General features: G+C 32.7%; 1 protein-coding gene across 3 annotated transcripts in view; it reads left to right on the forward strand.

The window, feature by feature from the left end:
- Cabcoco1 (ciliary associated calcium binding coiled-coil 1) overlaps window positions 1-14,508 on the forward strand; it is a 111,196-nt gene that overhangs the window by 28,739 nt on the left and 67,949 nt on the right. For all 3 annotated transcript variants that reach the window (XM_048814409.1, XM_048814415.1, XM_048814413.1), the window contains exon 5: window positions 4,180-4,252. In XM_048814409.1, the coding sequence (XP_048670366.1) occupies window positions 4,180-4,252 (73 nt within the window). The remainder of the gene's footprint in view (window positions 1-4,179; window positions 4,253-14,508) is intronic.

The raw sequence follows: 14,508 nt of genomic DNA on the forward strand, positions 1-14,508 counted from the left end.
GCAATGCCAATCAAAATCCCAATGGCATTTCTTGTAGAAATAGAGAAAGCAATCATGAAATTCATATGGAAAAATAAAAGACCCGGAATAGCAAAAACAATGCTAAGCAGGAAGTGTGAATCAGGCGGTATAGCGATACCAGACTTCAAACTATACTACAGAGCAATAGTAACAAAAACAGCATGGTACTGGTACCAAAACAGGCGGGTGGCCCAATGGTACAGAATAGAGGACACAGAAACCAATCCACAAAACTACAACTATCTTATATTTGATAAAGGGGCTAAAAGCATGCAATGGAGGAAGGATAGCATCTTCAACAAATGGTGCTGGGAAAACTTGAAATCATGCAACAAAATGAAACTGACCCCCTTTCTCTCGCCATGCACAAAAGTTAACTCAAAATGGATCAAGGAGCTTGATATCAAATCAGAGACATGGCGTCTGATAGAAGAAAAAGTTGGCTACGATCTACATACTGTGGGGTCGGGCTCCAAATTCCTCAATAGGACACCCATAGCACAAGAGTTAATAACTAGAATCCCATTAGTTTTTGAGGAATCTTCAAACTGCTTTCCAGAGTGGTTCTACTGGCCTTCAGTGCCACCAACAATGTTCAGGTGTTCCTTTCTCTCCACAACCTTTCAGCATTTATTGTTGTTGGTATTCTTGATTGTTGCCATTCTGACTGGAGTGAGATGAAATGTTAGTGTAGTTTTGATTTGCAATTCCCTAATTAAAAGAGATATTGAACATTTTTTCATGTATTTATTTACTTTTTTGTGTTTCTTCTATTTAGAAGTTTCTGTTTACTTCTTTTTCCTGCTTAATTTTTTAGGGATTTTTGGTATTAATTTCCCTCTATCCCTATTTTTTCTAGTGTTTTCAACATGAATGTGTGATGTACTTTGTCAAATTTTTTTCGGCATCTATTGAGATAATCATAGGATTCATGTCTTTAAGACTCTTTATGTAGTAAATTACATTTATTGATTTCCATATGTTAACCAACCTTGCATCCCTGGGATGAAATCTACTCCACCATGGTGCACTAACTTTTAAATGTGTTTTTGTATATGATTTGCCAATATTTTATTAAGAATTTTTGCATCTGTATTCATCAGGGATGCTGGTCTGAAGTTTTCTTTCCCTGATGTGTCTTTGGCTGGTTTTGGTTCCAGGTGATAACTAGAATGAGTTTGACAGAAGTCTCTCCATTTCTATTTCACCTTTGGATCCTAACCTCACTAACTTCACATACCAAAAACTTATAATCCCATGTCTCTTAAAAAAAGTAACATTTGAGAGATGAGTCAAATAAAATCAACCAGAATCATTTTTTCATGCTGTTAAATTTTCATTTGTGAATTTAAGGAAGTTTTGTATTTTAAATCTCCTTGTTACAGAAAGACAAAATATCAGTTAGTAGTATATCTGGAATTTATACTATAGTTGGGTGAAAGGAAATGTGCTTTCCTACAACACCTGTTCATTATCCCTCATAGATTCACAAATGTAAGTGCAGTGGCAATTAAATCACATAATACATTCATTTTGATGAGTATAAGGCAGTTTTATAAATATGAATGCAACTCAATTATTAAAAGTGTATGTGTATTTCAATTTAGCCTGATAGCAACTTTACCCAACTGCTCAAAGCCCTAGTTAATTTAGGGAGATCAATTTGTAGAACATGACTCATAGCACAAAAAATTGACAATAAAATTAAACTCCATTGGATGCTCTTAGTATATATCCCGTGATGGGTCTCTGATTTGAAAAAACTAATACCAAAATTTGTCCCCCATATTACTGTAAGTACTGACAAATCTATTTGTGCAGTATATACATTTGTTTTTTTTTTGTATATATAATATGTTACAGACATAAATATGGCTATAAATGTCACTGTAGCTTTAATGTAATCATTTATATGTGTGTATGATATATTCATAAATATATTGAGACCTATATACATGTGTATGATATATATATAGATGTATATAAATTATGTATATGTCATCTATATATATATATATCATGAGATTACATATATATATCAATATATGATATATATATATAGATACATAGAATGAGAGCGAGAGAGAGAGAGAGAGAGAGAGAGAGAGAGAGAAAGAGATGAGATATATCTCAAATCCAAGCACATTTCTTGCATTGTATATTCTACCTGTTCCCTGGGAATTAGGCAAGGTTATGTGTGCAGGCATATGTCTCATATAAGAAAGCCAATCTGCCCCTCTGTGCACAATAGTATATTGTACATCCTGGCTTAGAGAAGATATATTGACCTATTTCCATTCCATCTCCCTTTAAATTAACACTAAGGCTAGATGTGTGACAAAATAGTCTAGGAACTTGATCATCCAGAAGTCTAAAGGAAGAAAGAGAAAATGCACTCCCACAACTGAAGTATCATTTGCTCTCCTGCATGACCATTTGTCACTCTCTGGTAAAACTGAGGTAGGGAAAAGGACTTTGGCTGCCCCTAAGAAACTGGCTCTTTAGGCCCCTTCTCCTGGATATATCACCCTAGATCTGCCTTGTTCCCAGCTCTGCATCTTTGACCATGGCATCCAAGTCATACAGCTCATTTCATTGCAAGGTTGTTTCCCTCATGACAGGGACAACGTGATTCCTATGTGCAACAAGGAGAATAAAACTGAAAGATTATGAAATTGCAGGAAGGAATATTTATGAAGTAAGTTCTTTGTGTGACACAGGATGGAGAAAGGGAAATTTTACTCTTGTTCACGAGGAGGAAGCCAAGCTATTTCCACAACATGGTCTTCAGTTTTTTTACTCAAAATCACTTACTGCCAATGTAATATTTTTGACCTTACAGCTTTCTCTAGGCTACTGGTTTCAGGGAGGGAGAATATGAATTTATTTTGCAGCAATGAAACATCAAACTTCACTAATCTTAATGTATTTTCCTAGCCAACAAATCAAAGTGATGCCAAAAAGCTAAGTTAGTTTTGTGAATGTTGATGAGTAATTCAAGTGTACAAGGTTAAAAAAAAGAGAAAAAGAAAAAAGAAAAACCATAAGTGAGTCTACACACCTATCACTTTTTAATGGATTGTGTTAGTAGTGAGATCAACTGCTAATATAACTCAAAGAGACCCAGCTGCCTGAGGATTTCTTCATTGATTCCAAATGAATTGAAACTTTGATCCATTACAGCATTCAGGAGAAGCCATTATTATACATGCTCTGTAGCTACATTTTGCAAATGTTAATTTCTCAGTTATATTAAAATCAATTTTCTTAAATAGCAAAAGGCACCAGAGTGAAAGAGAAACCACTAAGACAATTTTTTGTTCTTGGGCATTTTGCTGTAATATGAGTCTATTAATTTTCCCAACCAGCAGGAAGAGAATTAGAAAAATTCAAATATTATCACAAACAGGATATTAGAAGTCAGCCCTTCAGTTTATTTTTAACTCTCAATAATACATTGCTGAGTTCTTTAAATTTGCTAAAAATATTTATTTTCGGGAGCTCTTATCCTTTGGCTCTTTGTAGTTTTTATACACTGACCACCTAGTTTCCAGGTAAGAAAAAAGGAAATGATTTGTCTTAAATGTATTCCACCCTTTGATGTGTGATTGAATATTCTGCAGGAAAGTTGGACATCTTCTAAATGGATTTCAGCTCATGTCGCATCATTTTTCAGGTGTTATTGGAGATTAATTTAATCTTGAAACAGTTTAAGACTGTATGAAGAAGTAATTGATATGGAAGTAGATTACAGAATTCAGTGCCATTCATATCAGAGCAAATTGACTCTATTTTGGAGCAAAACAGAAAATAATGTGAAATTTAGTGTTATTTAGGGATGGACCTTATTTGGTTTTAAGTTCAGAATTACCAAGATGCAATCTAATTGCTTTCTTATCCCAAACCTATCCAATCATCACAGATTAATTTATTGACATTATTCTAGGTACTGTGTTACATTGTAAATGTCTCAGAAATTAAAATCTCATTCTTAACATTTCTAGACAATTTATTTTGAAATAAAAGAGGTATTTTATATTAGTATTTGGTATCTTTAGCTGGATCAGCACTAATGTACTTTTAATAAATGCCTTTATGTGTTTTCTTTTTTTCCCTGCAGTAAATTTATTATAGTTGCACATTTATTTTGTATTTCAGCTTATTTCAACATTACAGACTGTATGAGTTTCTGTTCTTCTCTACCAGGGAAGAAATTGTGATAGGAACTGAGGTAAGTAATTCATCTAGATGGAACCAATTAAGCTGAATCACTTAATGCATGCTGATCAGCATCTGGATCTTTAACTGCTTAAAGCAACTTCTTGTCAAGATTATTCAAGTGTTAATATAACCAAGTAGTAGTTTGCAAAAAGAATAATTGTATAAAGTGAGCTTTGGATTAAGAAAATAAGCTGTCTTTCAGCATTAGCAGCATTGTTAATCACATATACTTTAAGAATTTATGGATTATTTGACAAACCTAAATTGAATATGGTATGCATGTCTTCATACAAATAAAATCAGGAAATGTGAAATAAATTAATCCAGTTAAATTTCTTCTAATTTCATACTTATTTTTAGTCTAGTCAATTTTTAAGGCCTAATTCAAATCTCACTTCCTCACTGATGAAAACTTGTCTTAATTACATCATATCTCAAACAAAGGGTTTATAAAAACTCTCTAATCACAGTCTATGATTATATTTCAATTAGACTCTTCATTCCTGCTGAATTTTGGTTGCTCTTATACCATTAAAAACATAAATATACACTATTATATAGTTTTCTAATTATTTCTGTGGGTTGATATAGTTAACATAGTCTTCCCAAAAGCAGAGATTATTTGCTGTTTTTCTTTAATATGTGACAGCCTAGAGTACAATACAGGACACAGTAGTCCTTCAGTTAATACCATATTGGTTTATTCAATGGAAGTGCATGGAAGTTCTACAAGAAATGATCTACCTAAAGACACTTTAAAACAGCCATACATATAATCACAGATCTGTAATTACTAGAAATGAATCCTGAGTAGAACAACATCATAAGTAGACCAAAGTGCCATAAAAAGTGCTCATGCATATTCTCAATCACTTCCAGAGTCTTCATTATGTCTTAGAAATAGGAATGATCATAATCAGAAATAAACAGTAATTCAGAGGGTATTCATATTATCCTTATAACTTTCCTGATATGAAGCACAAGATGGAATGTGCCCCCTAGTCTGTCTTCCTGAATGGTGTTATTCTGAAATTTATGTGTTTGGCACCACCACGTGATCCAGCAATCCCACTGGTAGTTATATATACAAAGGAATTGAAATCGGTATGTCAAGGAGACATTTGCAGCCTACAATCATTGTAATACAATTCACAATAGCCAAGAAATGGAGACAACTAAACTGTCTATCTACAGATAAAGAAAATGTGGTACATGTACACAGTGGAATACTGTACAACCATAAACAAATATGAAATCCTGTCATTTGCAACAACATGGAAGGAACTAGGTTATTATATGAAGTGAAACAAAGCAGGCATAGTAAGACAAGCGCTACATGATCCCATTCATATGTGGAGTCTAAAAAGGCTGACCCCTATAGAAGTGAGAGGGAAATGGTGGTTTCCCTAGGGAGAGGAGGGAAGAAGAAAGGATAAGGAAAGGCTGATCAATGGGTACATAAGTTACAGTTTAATAGGAGCAATAAGTTCTGGTGTGCTGTTTCACAATAGGGTGACTATAGATAATGAAAATGTACTTCATATTTCAAAAAACTAGCAGAAAATATTTTAAAGGTTTTTATCCTAAGGAATTGATAAATGTTTGATGAAACTCATATATGCTATCTAATTTAAACATTATACTATATGGTTTATATGTGTATCAAAACATCACATTATCCCAATAATATGTATGATTTTTATGTTTTATGTATCAGGTAAAAATTAATTTTTTTATAAAAAAGAAAATTCAGCTGGGCATGGTGGTACACGCCCATAATCTCAATGGCTCAGGAGGTTGAGACAGGAGGATTGCAAGTTCAAAGCCAACCTCAGCAAAAGTGAGGTGCTAAGCAACTCAGTGAGACCCTGTCTCTAAATAAATACAAAATAGGGCTGGGGATGTGGCTCAGTGGTTGAGTGCTCCCAAGTCCAATCTCCAGTACAAAAAAGAAGAGAAAAGAAAAGAAAATTCATTACAAGCAGAAATACACTAAAGCAAATACTAATAGCTGTTCTTAAGGCATAAACAAAGTAATTTCAAACTGAAAGTGTGAGAAATAAATATAAATGTGTGTAAAGGGAAAGTAAAGTGGAGTAGGTGATTGATAGATATATATATTAATCTAAATAAGTATTTAGTATATAATTTTGTGAGTTTCAAATCACAACGAAAATAGAATAAAAATGGAAAGGAAGATAAATAAGTTAAATTATAAAATTCTGGTATTATTTGAGAAAAGTACTCATTTATACATAATTAATAAGTCAAGGATACATATTATAATCTCTCCAGTAAGCAATGAATAAATGATAAATGTTAAACTAATAAAGGAGACAAATAGAATGATAAATCAACTGAAAGTGCTAAATTTAAAATACAAAATTATAGAAAGATTAGAAACTTGGAGGAAAATATTTTCAATTATGAAATTAATCAATACCTTTTCACTTAAAATTTGATGAGAGATCCCATAGGTAAAATTTCTTTTAAAACATAACTGGGATTAAGAAAGAGAAAATTTTTAAAAGAAAAAAATTAACCTGAAGAAAACACTTAAAAATCAATATGTGAAGTTTCAAAATATTTTATATACCCATAGTTCTTGTGATGAAATAAGAAAAAGTGAAACAAGATAAACATAGAAAAAAATACTGTGAAATTGACTACAGAAACATAGGTTTAAAAAAATGAACAGACAATAAACAGATACAAAAACATTCAGCCCTAACGGCCCAGGTGTTTAAAGGCCTGGTCCCCACTGAGGTGTTACTGTGAAGTGATGGGACCTTTAAAAGACTGGTGAAATCTAGAGTGAAACCTTTAAGGCATGAGCACACCATTAAAAGGGATTATGGGATCCTAGCCACTTCAAGTTCTTACTTTTCCTTCCTGGAGATGAGGTGAACACTCTTGCTTCATGACACGCTGCTGCCTTCACAGGCCCAAAAGCAGTGAGGCCAACTGATCATGGACTAGAACTTCTAAAAGTGTAAGACATAATATAGAGCTTTGATAACAAAAACAGCATCAAAACAGACATGAAGACCAATGGTACAGAATAGAACATACAGAGCCAAATCCACATAAATACAATGATGTCATACTAGACAAAGGTGCCATAAACATACATTGGAGAAAAGAGCCTTTCAACAAATGGTGCTGGGAAGCCCATATGTAACAAAATGAAATTAGACCCCTATCTCTCAGCTGCACAAAACTCAACTCAAAGTGGATCAAGGAGCTAGGCATTAGACCAGAGACCCTGCACCTAACAAAGGAAAAAGTAGGCCTAAATCTCCATCATGTCAGCTTAGGAACCAAATTGCTCAAGACTCCTAAAGAGCACAAGAAGTAAAATCAAGAATCAATAAATAGAATGGTATTAAACTAAAAAGCTTCTTCACAGGAAAAAAAAATCAAGAATGTGAAAAAAAAAAGAGCCCACAAAATGGGAGAAAAATCTTTGCTACCTATACTTCAGATAGAGCATTAATCTCTAGGATATATAAAGAACTCAAAAAACTTAACAGCCCCCCCACAAAAAAAGAAAAAAACAAAAACCCAATCAATAAATGGGCAACGGAACTAAACAGGCACTTCATGGAATAAATATGAATGGTTAACAAATATATGAAAAAGTGTTCAGCATCACTAGCAATCAGTGAAATGCAAATTAAAACTACACTGAGATTCCATCTTACTCTAGTCAGAATGGTAATTTTCAAAAATTCAAGAAACAATAAATGTTGGCAAGCATGTGGGACAAAAGGTACACTCATACAGTCCCCCATAGCTGGTAGGACTGCAATTGGTGCAACCACTGTGGAAAGCAGTATGGAGATTCCTCAGAAAACCAGGAATCCCACTCCTCTGGTATATACCAGAAGAACTTAAAATCAGCATACTATAATGACACAACAACATCGATGTGTATAGCAGTTCAATTCACAATAGCTAAACTATGGAATCAACCTAGGTACCCTTCATCAAATGAATGGATAAAGAAAATGTGGTATACCTATACAATGGAATGTTACTTAGTCATTAAGAAGAATTAAATTATGGCATTTGTCAGTAAATGGATAGAACTGGAGACTATCATGCTAAGCAAAATAAGCCAAGTCCCCAAAACCAAAGATCAAATATTATCTCTGATATGTGGTTGCTGACTCACAATGGGCAGGGGCAGGGAGAGGTAGGAGGGAGGGTTGACAGACTGGACAGGGAAGAATGAGGGGAAGGGAGGGGAAATATGAATAGGAATACTATACAATGAATCAGATATAATTTTCCTATGTTTATGAATACACAACCGTGTAACTGCACATCATATACAACCACAGAAATGGGAAGTTATACTCCATGTATGTATGATACATTCTACTGTCATGTAAAACTAGAAAGAACAAATTATAAAAATTCAAAACTAAAACTATAAGACAAAATAAACTCTTTCTTTTTCTAAGTTGATTATCTCAGGTATTTTGTTATAGTGACAGAAAACTGACTAACAAAGAACTACAAATAAAAGAAGAAAAGTTATTTTTCTATTACAAGATTGGCTAATGTAAAACAAGTAACACCTTATTTTAGTGAGGATGCAAGAAAACATGTGAGAGGTTAAACTGGTAAGAGATTAAATGTAAAGCTCCTTTAAAGTGCAAACTGGCAAAGTCTAAATTTTTTAAAACGTGAATATCCTTAGTCCTGAAGTATATGAATTGTCATTGTAGACATAGTATTTTTATTATATAAATAAAACTAATTAATCCTGAATTCTCATCAAGGAATGGCTTATAACAGCTAAAAAATTGCAGAAGACAAATCAGAGAGAAATGCTTAAATAAAATAAATCTAGTCACTCTAAAAAAAAAGAATCTATCAAGTCATTAGAAGGAATATAGTAGATTCTTGGGTATGGTTTCATTAATATCCCTCATGACTATTCTTGACATTTTAAAGTATAAAAGTAGAACAATATAAGTAGTGTCCTCATTTATTTTTCAAAGCAGGTAAACATGAAAATATATATACATGTAAGTGATAGTAAAAGAACTAGAAGAATTTATAGTTACCATTAATATGGTCTACCTTTGGGTAGTGGAGTAGAAGCAGGAGTTGGATAGGATGTGAAAAGGGACATTTTATTCTGTCTATTTCAGATTTATGTTAGACTTTTACAATGTGAACGTCTTCATGTATTACTTGTTCAAGAATAAAATTGTTCCCTAGTTCATTGCTGAGAACTATTGAGGCACATTTTATAAATTAAGTGCAGGTATATAAACATTCTTACCACTAACATATTGACAGATAGACCATCAGTCAGAGAGACATTTTCTGGATTTTTAAAAGATAAAGGCTGAACAGAAAAAAATAGGTGAATTCTCAATCCATAAAATTATATACTTTACAAGTGTGTTGCTATGATATTTAAATTTTAAGAACAAATTAGGTTTAGCTGAAAAGTCATTTATAGAGTAAAAATCTGGTATTGTACTGTTGATTCCCAAATTTTCCCCAGGAAAATAAAATTGATATCATAAATTTTATATATAGAGAGAGAGAGATAGATATAGATATCATATTTTAAAAATATTTATTCAGTTTAATTTCACCAAAGTCACAATACATCTTGGATCATGTGTACTCTTGAAGGTTTTATAAATATATATATATATATATATATATATATATATACACATATATATATATATATATATATATATTGTGTGTATGTATGTAAAAACATGCACACATGTATATGTTCTTGCACTTGGAAATTTAAAATCTCACAAGATTTAGTCTGTTTTAGTAATTTCCCCAATTTCAAAAATGTGATACAAATGAATTGTTTTATTTCTAAACATTTAAGCCAGTATGACTAATATGGTGCAGATTTTACTCTGTAACATGGATATTTCTTGCAGGCCCCCTTTGCACAACTCCAGGGGGCACCATTCACATCGTGGTCCCCGTGATTAATGAAGTTGGGCATTGTACGACCTATGCCCTGTTTTCACAAGCAGTACTGTACCAGGATCAGATTATTATAAACATGGTAGACCTAGAAAGATATTTAAAAAGAATTATAAATATACAATAAGTGGTTACCTTGCCTAGAGTCAGACTTTGGCTGCCTTTTATAACCTAAAATAATACCACTTAAGGTCAGCAAATATTGGAAATTCAGACCTCTCTCAAATCAGTGAATGTCAACTGTATATAATTTCATGTTCTGAACACTCATTCTCAAAGCAAAAGCAAAAGAAAGAAAATGGTTTTTTGTTTTTTGATATTTGGTTTTGGGGTTTTTTTTGTTTGTTTATTTCTTTTTGTTTTTTGCTCCCTTATTTTGAAATTCACACAGATTAATGACACTGTACTTAAAATTTGTTACTTTTGGGGGAAAAATCACCAGATGGGAACATAAATTTTATTTTCTTTCTTTAAACTATAAAGTTATGGTGTCCTAAATAAACAAAATATGAAACTTATGTAAACATTCACCCTTTTAAGGGTAAAAAAAGCAGTAAAAACAACATTGCATGTCTGATCATATTTTGGAAAGGAAGAAGGCAACTGAAGCATAGCTACAAAGATATCTTTTTTCACTTCAGTTTACCCTTGAGATGTACCTATCAAAATAATCTAAACTTATCCAGATGATGTTTTTAATCTTGAAAAAGGCTTTTTTCTTGTTGGATGATCCTATTAGCAAACTGCTGGAAGGAAAAATCATACAGGGCATAATTTGTAGTTTGACCTACTCACATTGGGTGTTGCTAAAGAAAATCAATCAGAAGTTGTTGTGTTAAAATAACTCTATCTGCTCTACCTGGCATGTGTGACTAACTGACTTTAGAATCTATCATTTAAAGAAAACGGTTGATGCTTCAGTGTACAATTTATCAAACTTCACTCTAGCCCTTTCTCTTCAAAGCACAGAAAAATAATCATCCTTCCCTAAATATAAATCTTTTAAGAGAAATTTAAGGAATCTGTCTCCAGCAAAACAATTGATAAATGGCAGGAGCATAATTTAAAGATGGTTTCCATCACATATCACATGGCAACTCAGCTCTTAAGCCTGTCACTCAAGTGTTTCCATCCGTTGTCCCACCAGCATCAATCTCAACTCTTCTGTGACCCATTCTCTGATTGGAGTAGGTTGGTCTCTTCATAATTATAGTCTTCCTACTTACCTCTGCTTGGAAGTAGGAGTCTCTTCCTACTTCTAGAAAGCTCTCCAACATTTTGTGCCTGTCTAAACCTATTATTCCTTCACAGCTTAATTTGAGGGACATTACTCTTGAAGAAGGAAGGCAGGGAGGACGGGAGAAAGGGAGGAAGGGAAGTTCCTCTAACATTACTTTTTTTATTTCCTCAGCATTAAATACGTTGTTCAAGAACACTGTTAGCATGCACTCTGGGAAAAAAAAAAAAAACTATTTCAAATTATAGATCTTCATCTCGTAGAACTACTCACATACTTATGTGAGATCAGAGTAACTAATGTTATTCTCATATTTTTTTAGTTGTAGTCGGACACAATATCTTTATTTTATTCATTTATTTTATGTGGTGCTGAGGATCGAACCCAGGGCTTAGCACCTGCTAGGCTAGCGCTCTACCGCTGAGCTATAATCCCAGCCCCTCTCATATTTTTATCTGTATAGGAACTATATACATTTGCCTAGCATTTGATAACTAACTCACTTCATGTGAAAAGAAGGAACATTTTATTTTATTGAATAATTGCAAAACACTACATTTGAAATATATTATTTTAGCTACAGACTGAAAAATCTAAATCAATATTTAAGTTATCAAGACCATTACCAAGAAATTAAAAGCTGATATAAGACTGAAATCTGTTTACATGAGTCATTTTTAATTATGAAGAACTTGTTTTAAATGGGCCACCTTGGGAAATATCTGACTAGAGCCTATTATAAGTCAATACTTCAAGATAACAAGCCACTAATATTTTTAACTACATCATAATTTTAAAATTCTATTTTGAGGAAGGAAGTCTCTATAGATAAATTACAAATCCAAACTCTAAAATAAAATTTTCAGTACAAACTTCAGAAAAGGCATAATAGTATTAATGTTTTATACAATAGTGTCTTACAAATTAATAATAAGAAGGTCCTAATGGAAAAATTAACAAATCCTGTTTAAAAGAGAAGATATATAAATAGCCAATACACTTACACAAAGATTTTTTACCCTTTGTATCCTCAAAGAAATTCAGATTAAAATAAAATTATCAAAATAAGATTCTCAAAATTTAAAATGGTCAGAAACTATCCCTTGTGAGAGTGTGGGAACAGGCACTCCTGTGTTTCCAGAGAATAGTTTGGCAAGACATATTGAATTTTAAAATGTGTTTACCTTCTGAGTCAACACTTGTACTTCATTCTGTTTATCTCAAGTAGATAATCAGACAATGGATAAAAATATGAATGCATATATTTGCTCACAATAAACTGTGAAGGACTTAAATGCCTGTCATTAGAAGGAAGTTTCAAAATGTGTGGTACTTCTACATAATCCTGTCATTATTTAAAGTCTCTTATGTTTTATCTGTGACGATTATTTGTACTACGTTAATTATATGATGAAACAGGCTACTAAATGTATCTATTGTGATTGCAGTTGATAGTTTTATATTACATTATGTACCTATACATAGAGAATAAGTCCTGAAGGACATACATCAATTTTTTAGCAGTAATCACTTGATATTGATAGTATACCAAATAAAATAAGCTTCGCTTTTCCTTTACACTTGTCTATTCTGCCCTGAAATTATTTTTAGCAATCAACATGCCACTCTTTTTTGAGAGCAAAGGCTTAAACTATCAAAATTTTACTTCATTCCCTTTTATTTTCCAGATTCAGCATTATTTATTTTCTCTTGCTTACTTAACTTTAAAAGATTGCATAACATTATGAAAATGTCTGTTTTATTTTGAAGAGATGCATTTCATGTTTATGTGATTAGGCAATGTTCTTTTTCCCTGCAGCAAAGGTTCTATTGCAAATGAAGATTTAATTGTTACTTGAGTATGAGAGTCTTATTATTCATGAGTTATATAAATCACACACAAAAATATGTCCAGGGTGCTAACAATAAGACCTAGAAAACAAGGACTCTAGCCTCAGAGATTTACCCTACTATTTAAAATATTATCTGGCCAATAGATGACAGGATGGAGGGAGACAAATGCTATTTAAGAAGAGTCAACTTATCTTCCTTCTGTGATTTCATACCCACAAAACCCATTAATAATCCAAGTTTCTAGTTTAAAGATAACATGATCTTTTCAGTGTTTTCTAGGTTTTTTCAAGTCCAGAATTGTCTAGGGTAGACTATGTGTGGTTCAGCAACACACATTGAAAAGAAACATTTTCAAATCAAAATGTAACTAAAGGATGGTAATCTTGATTTTCCAGGGACAGAGGCCCCTTTAGAAGAAAAGATTCAGGGGTGACATAATAACTTTCTTCAAATCTAAAGTACTGGTAAGACAAAAAAGAGTTTTGTCTTGTTTGCACAATTCCCAGATGACAGAACAAAACCAATGAATGTTCTAGAGGAGGATTTTGACTAAATAATTGCAATCACTTTCTAAATAATAAAAGTATGCAAAAAAATGGAAGGGATAAAATGTGGACGGACAGGGTCATGGCTTCCTCACTTTCATACTACCAACTCTCAGCCCAGGTCCTGGCAAACAGAAGGCACACCAGAAGGCACTTAATAAATTTTTATTGAATGAATTGAGAGATAATGTTATTTCTTCATCGAATATGTGTCAAGTTCAGCAATATGATTCTTGTGGAATAATATTTGGTAAAGTAGTTTAAAAAATCAGATGGAAATTGAGCTAGATGATCTGTAAGTGCATGACCATTACCCCAGGTATTTCTGGGATTTTCTAGCACAATTCCAATTTAAACTATTTTGTCCTCTTGTTCCCATGAGTATACTTCCAAATGTTCTTCTCATCATTAAAGCCCATAATTTATGATGAGCCAGTCTTACTCTGGGTAGCATAACTAATAGAATGACAAAGTGGATTTCTTTCTGCAGGCTACAAATCATGTTGGACTGCTACAGTTGGAGTGGATAGAGAAATATAGTTGTTTATAACTTGGAAGTCATTTACCATAAATATATAGCTGGCTCTATTTTGGTGAATGCAGATTTACATGTTAATAAATGTACTCAAATGTAAGTCAACCAAGACT

This window comes from Marmota marmota, unplaced genomic scaffold (assembly GCF_001458135.2).
Source record: "Marmota marmota marmota unplaced genomic scaffold, marMar, whole genome shotgun sequence".
Taxonomy (NCBI): Eukaryota; Metazoa; Chordata; class Mammalia; order Rodentia; family Sciuridae; genus Marmota; species Marmota marmota.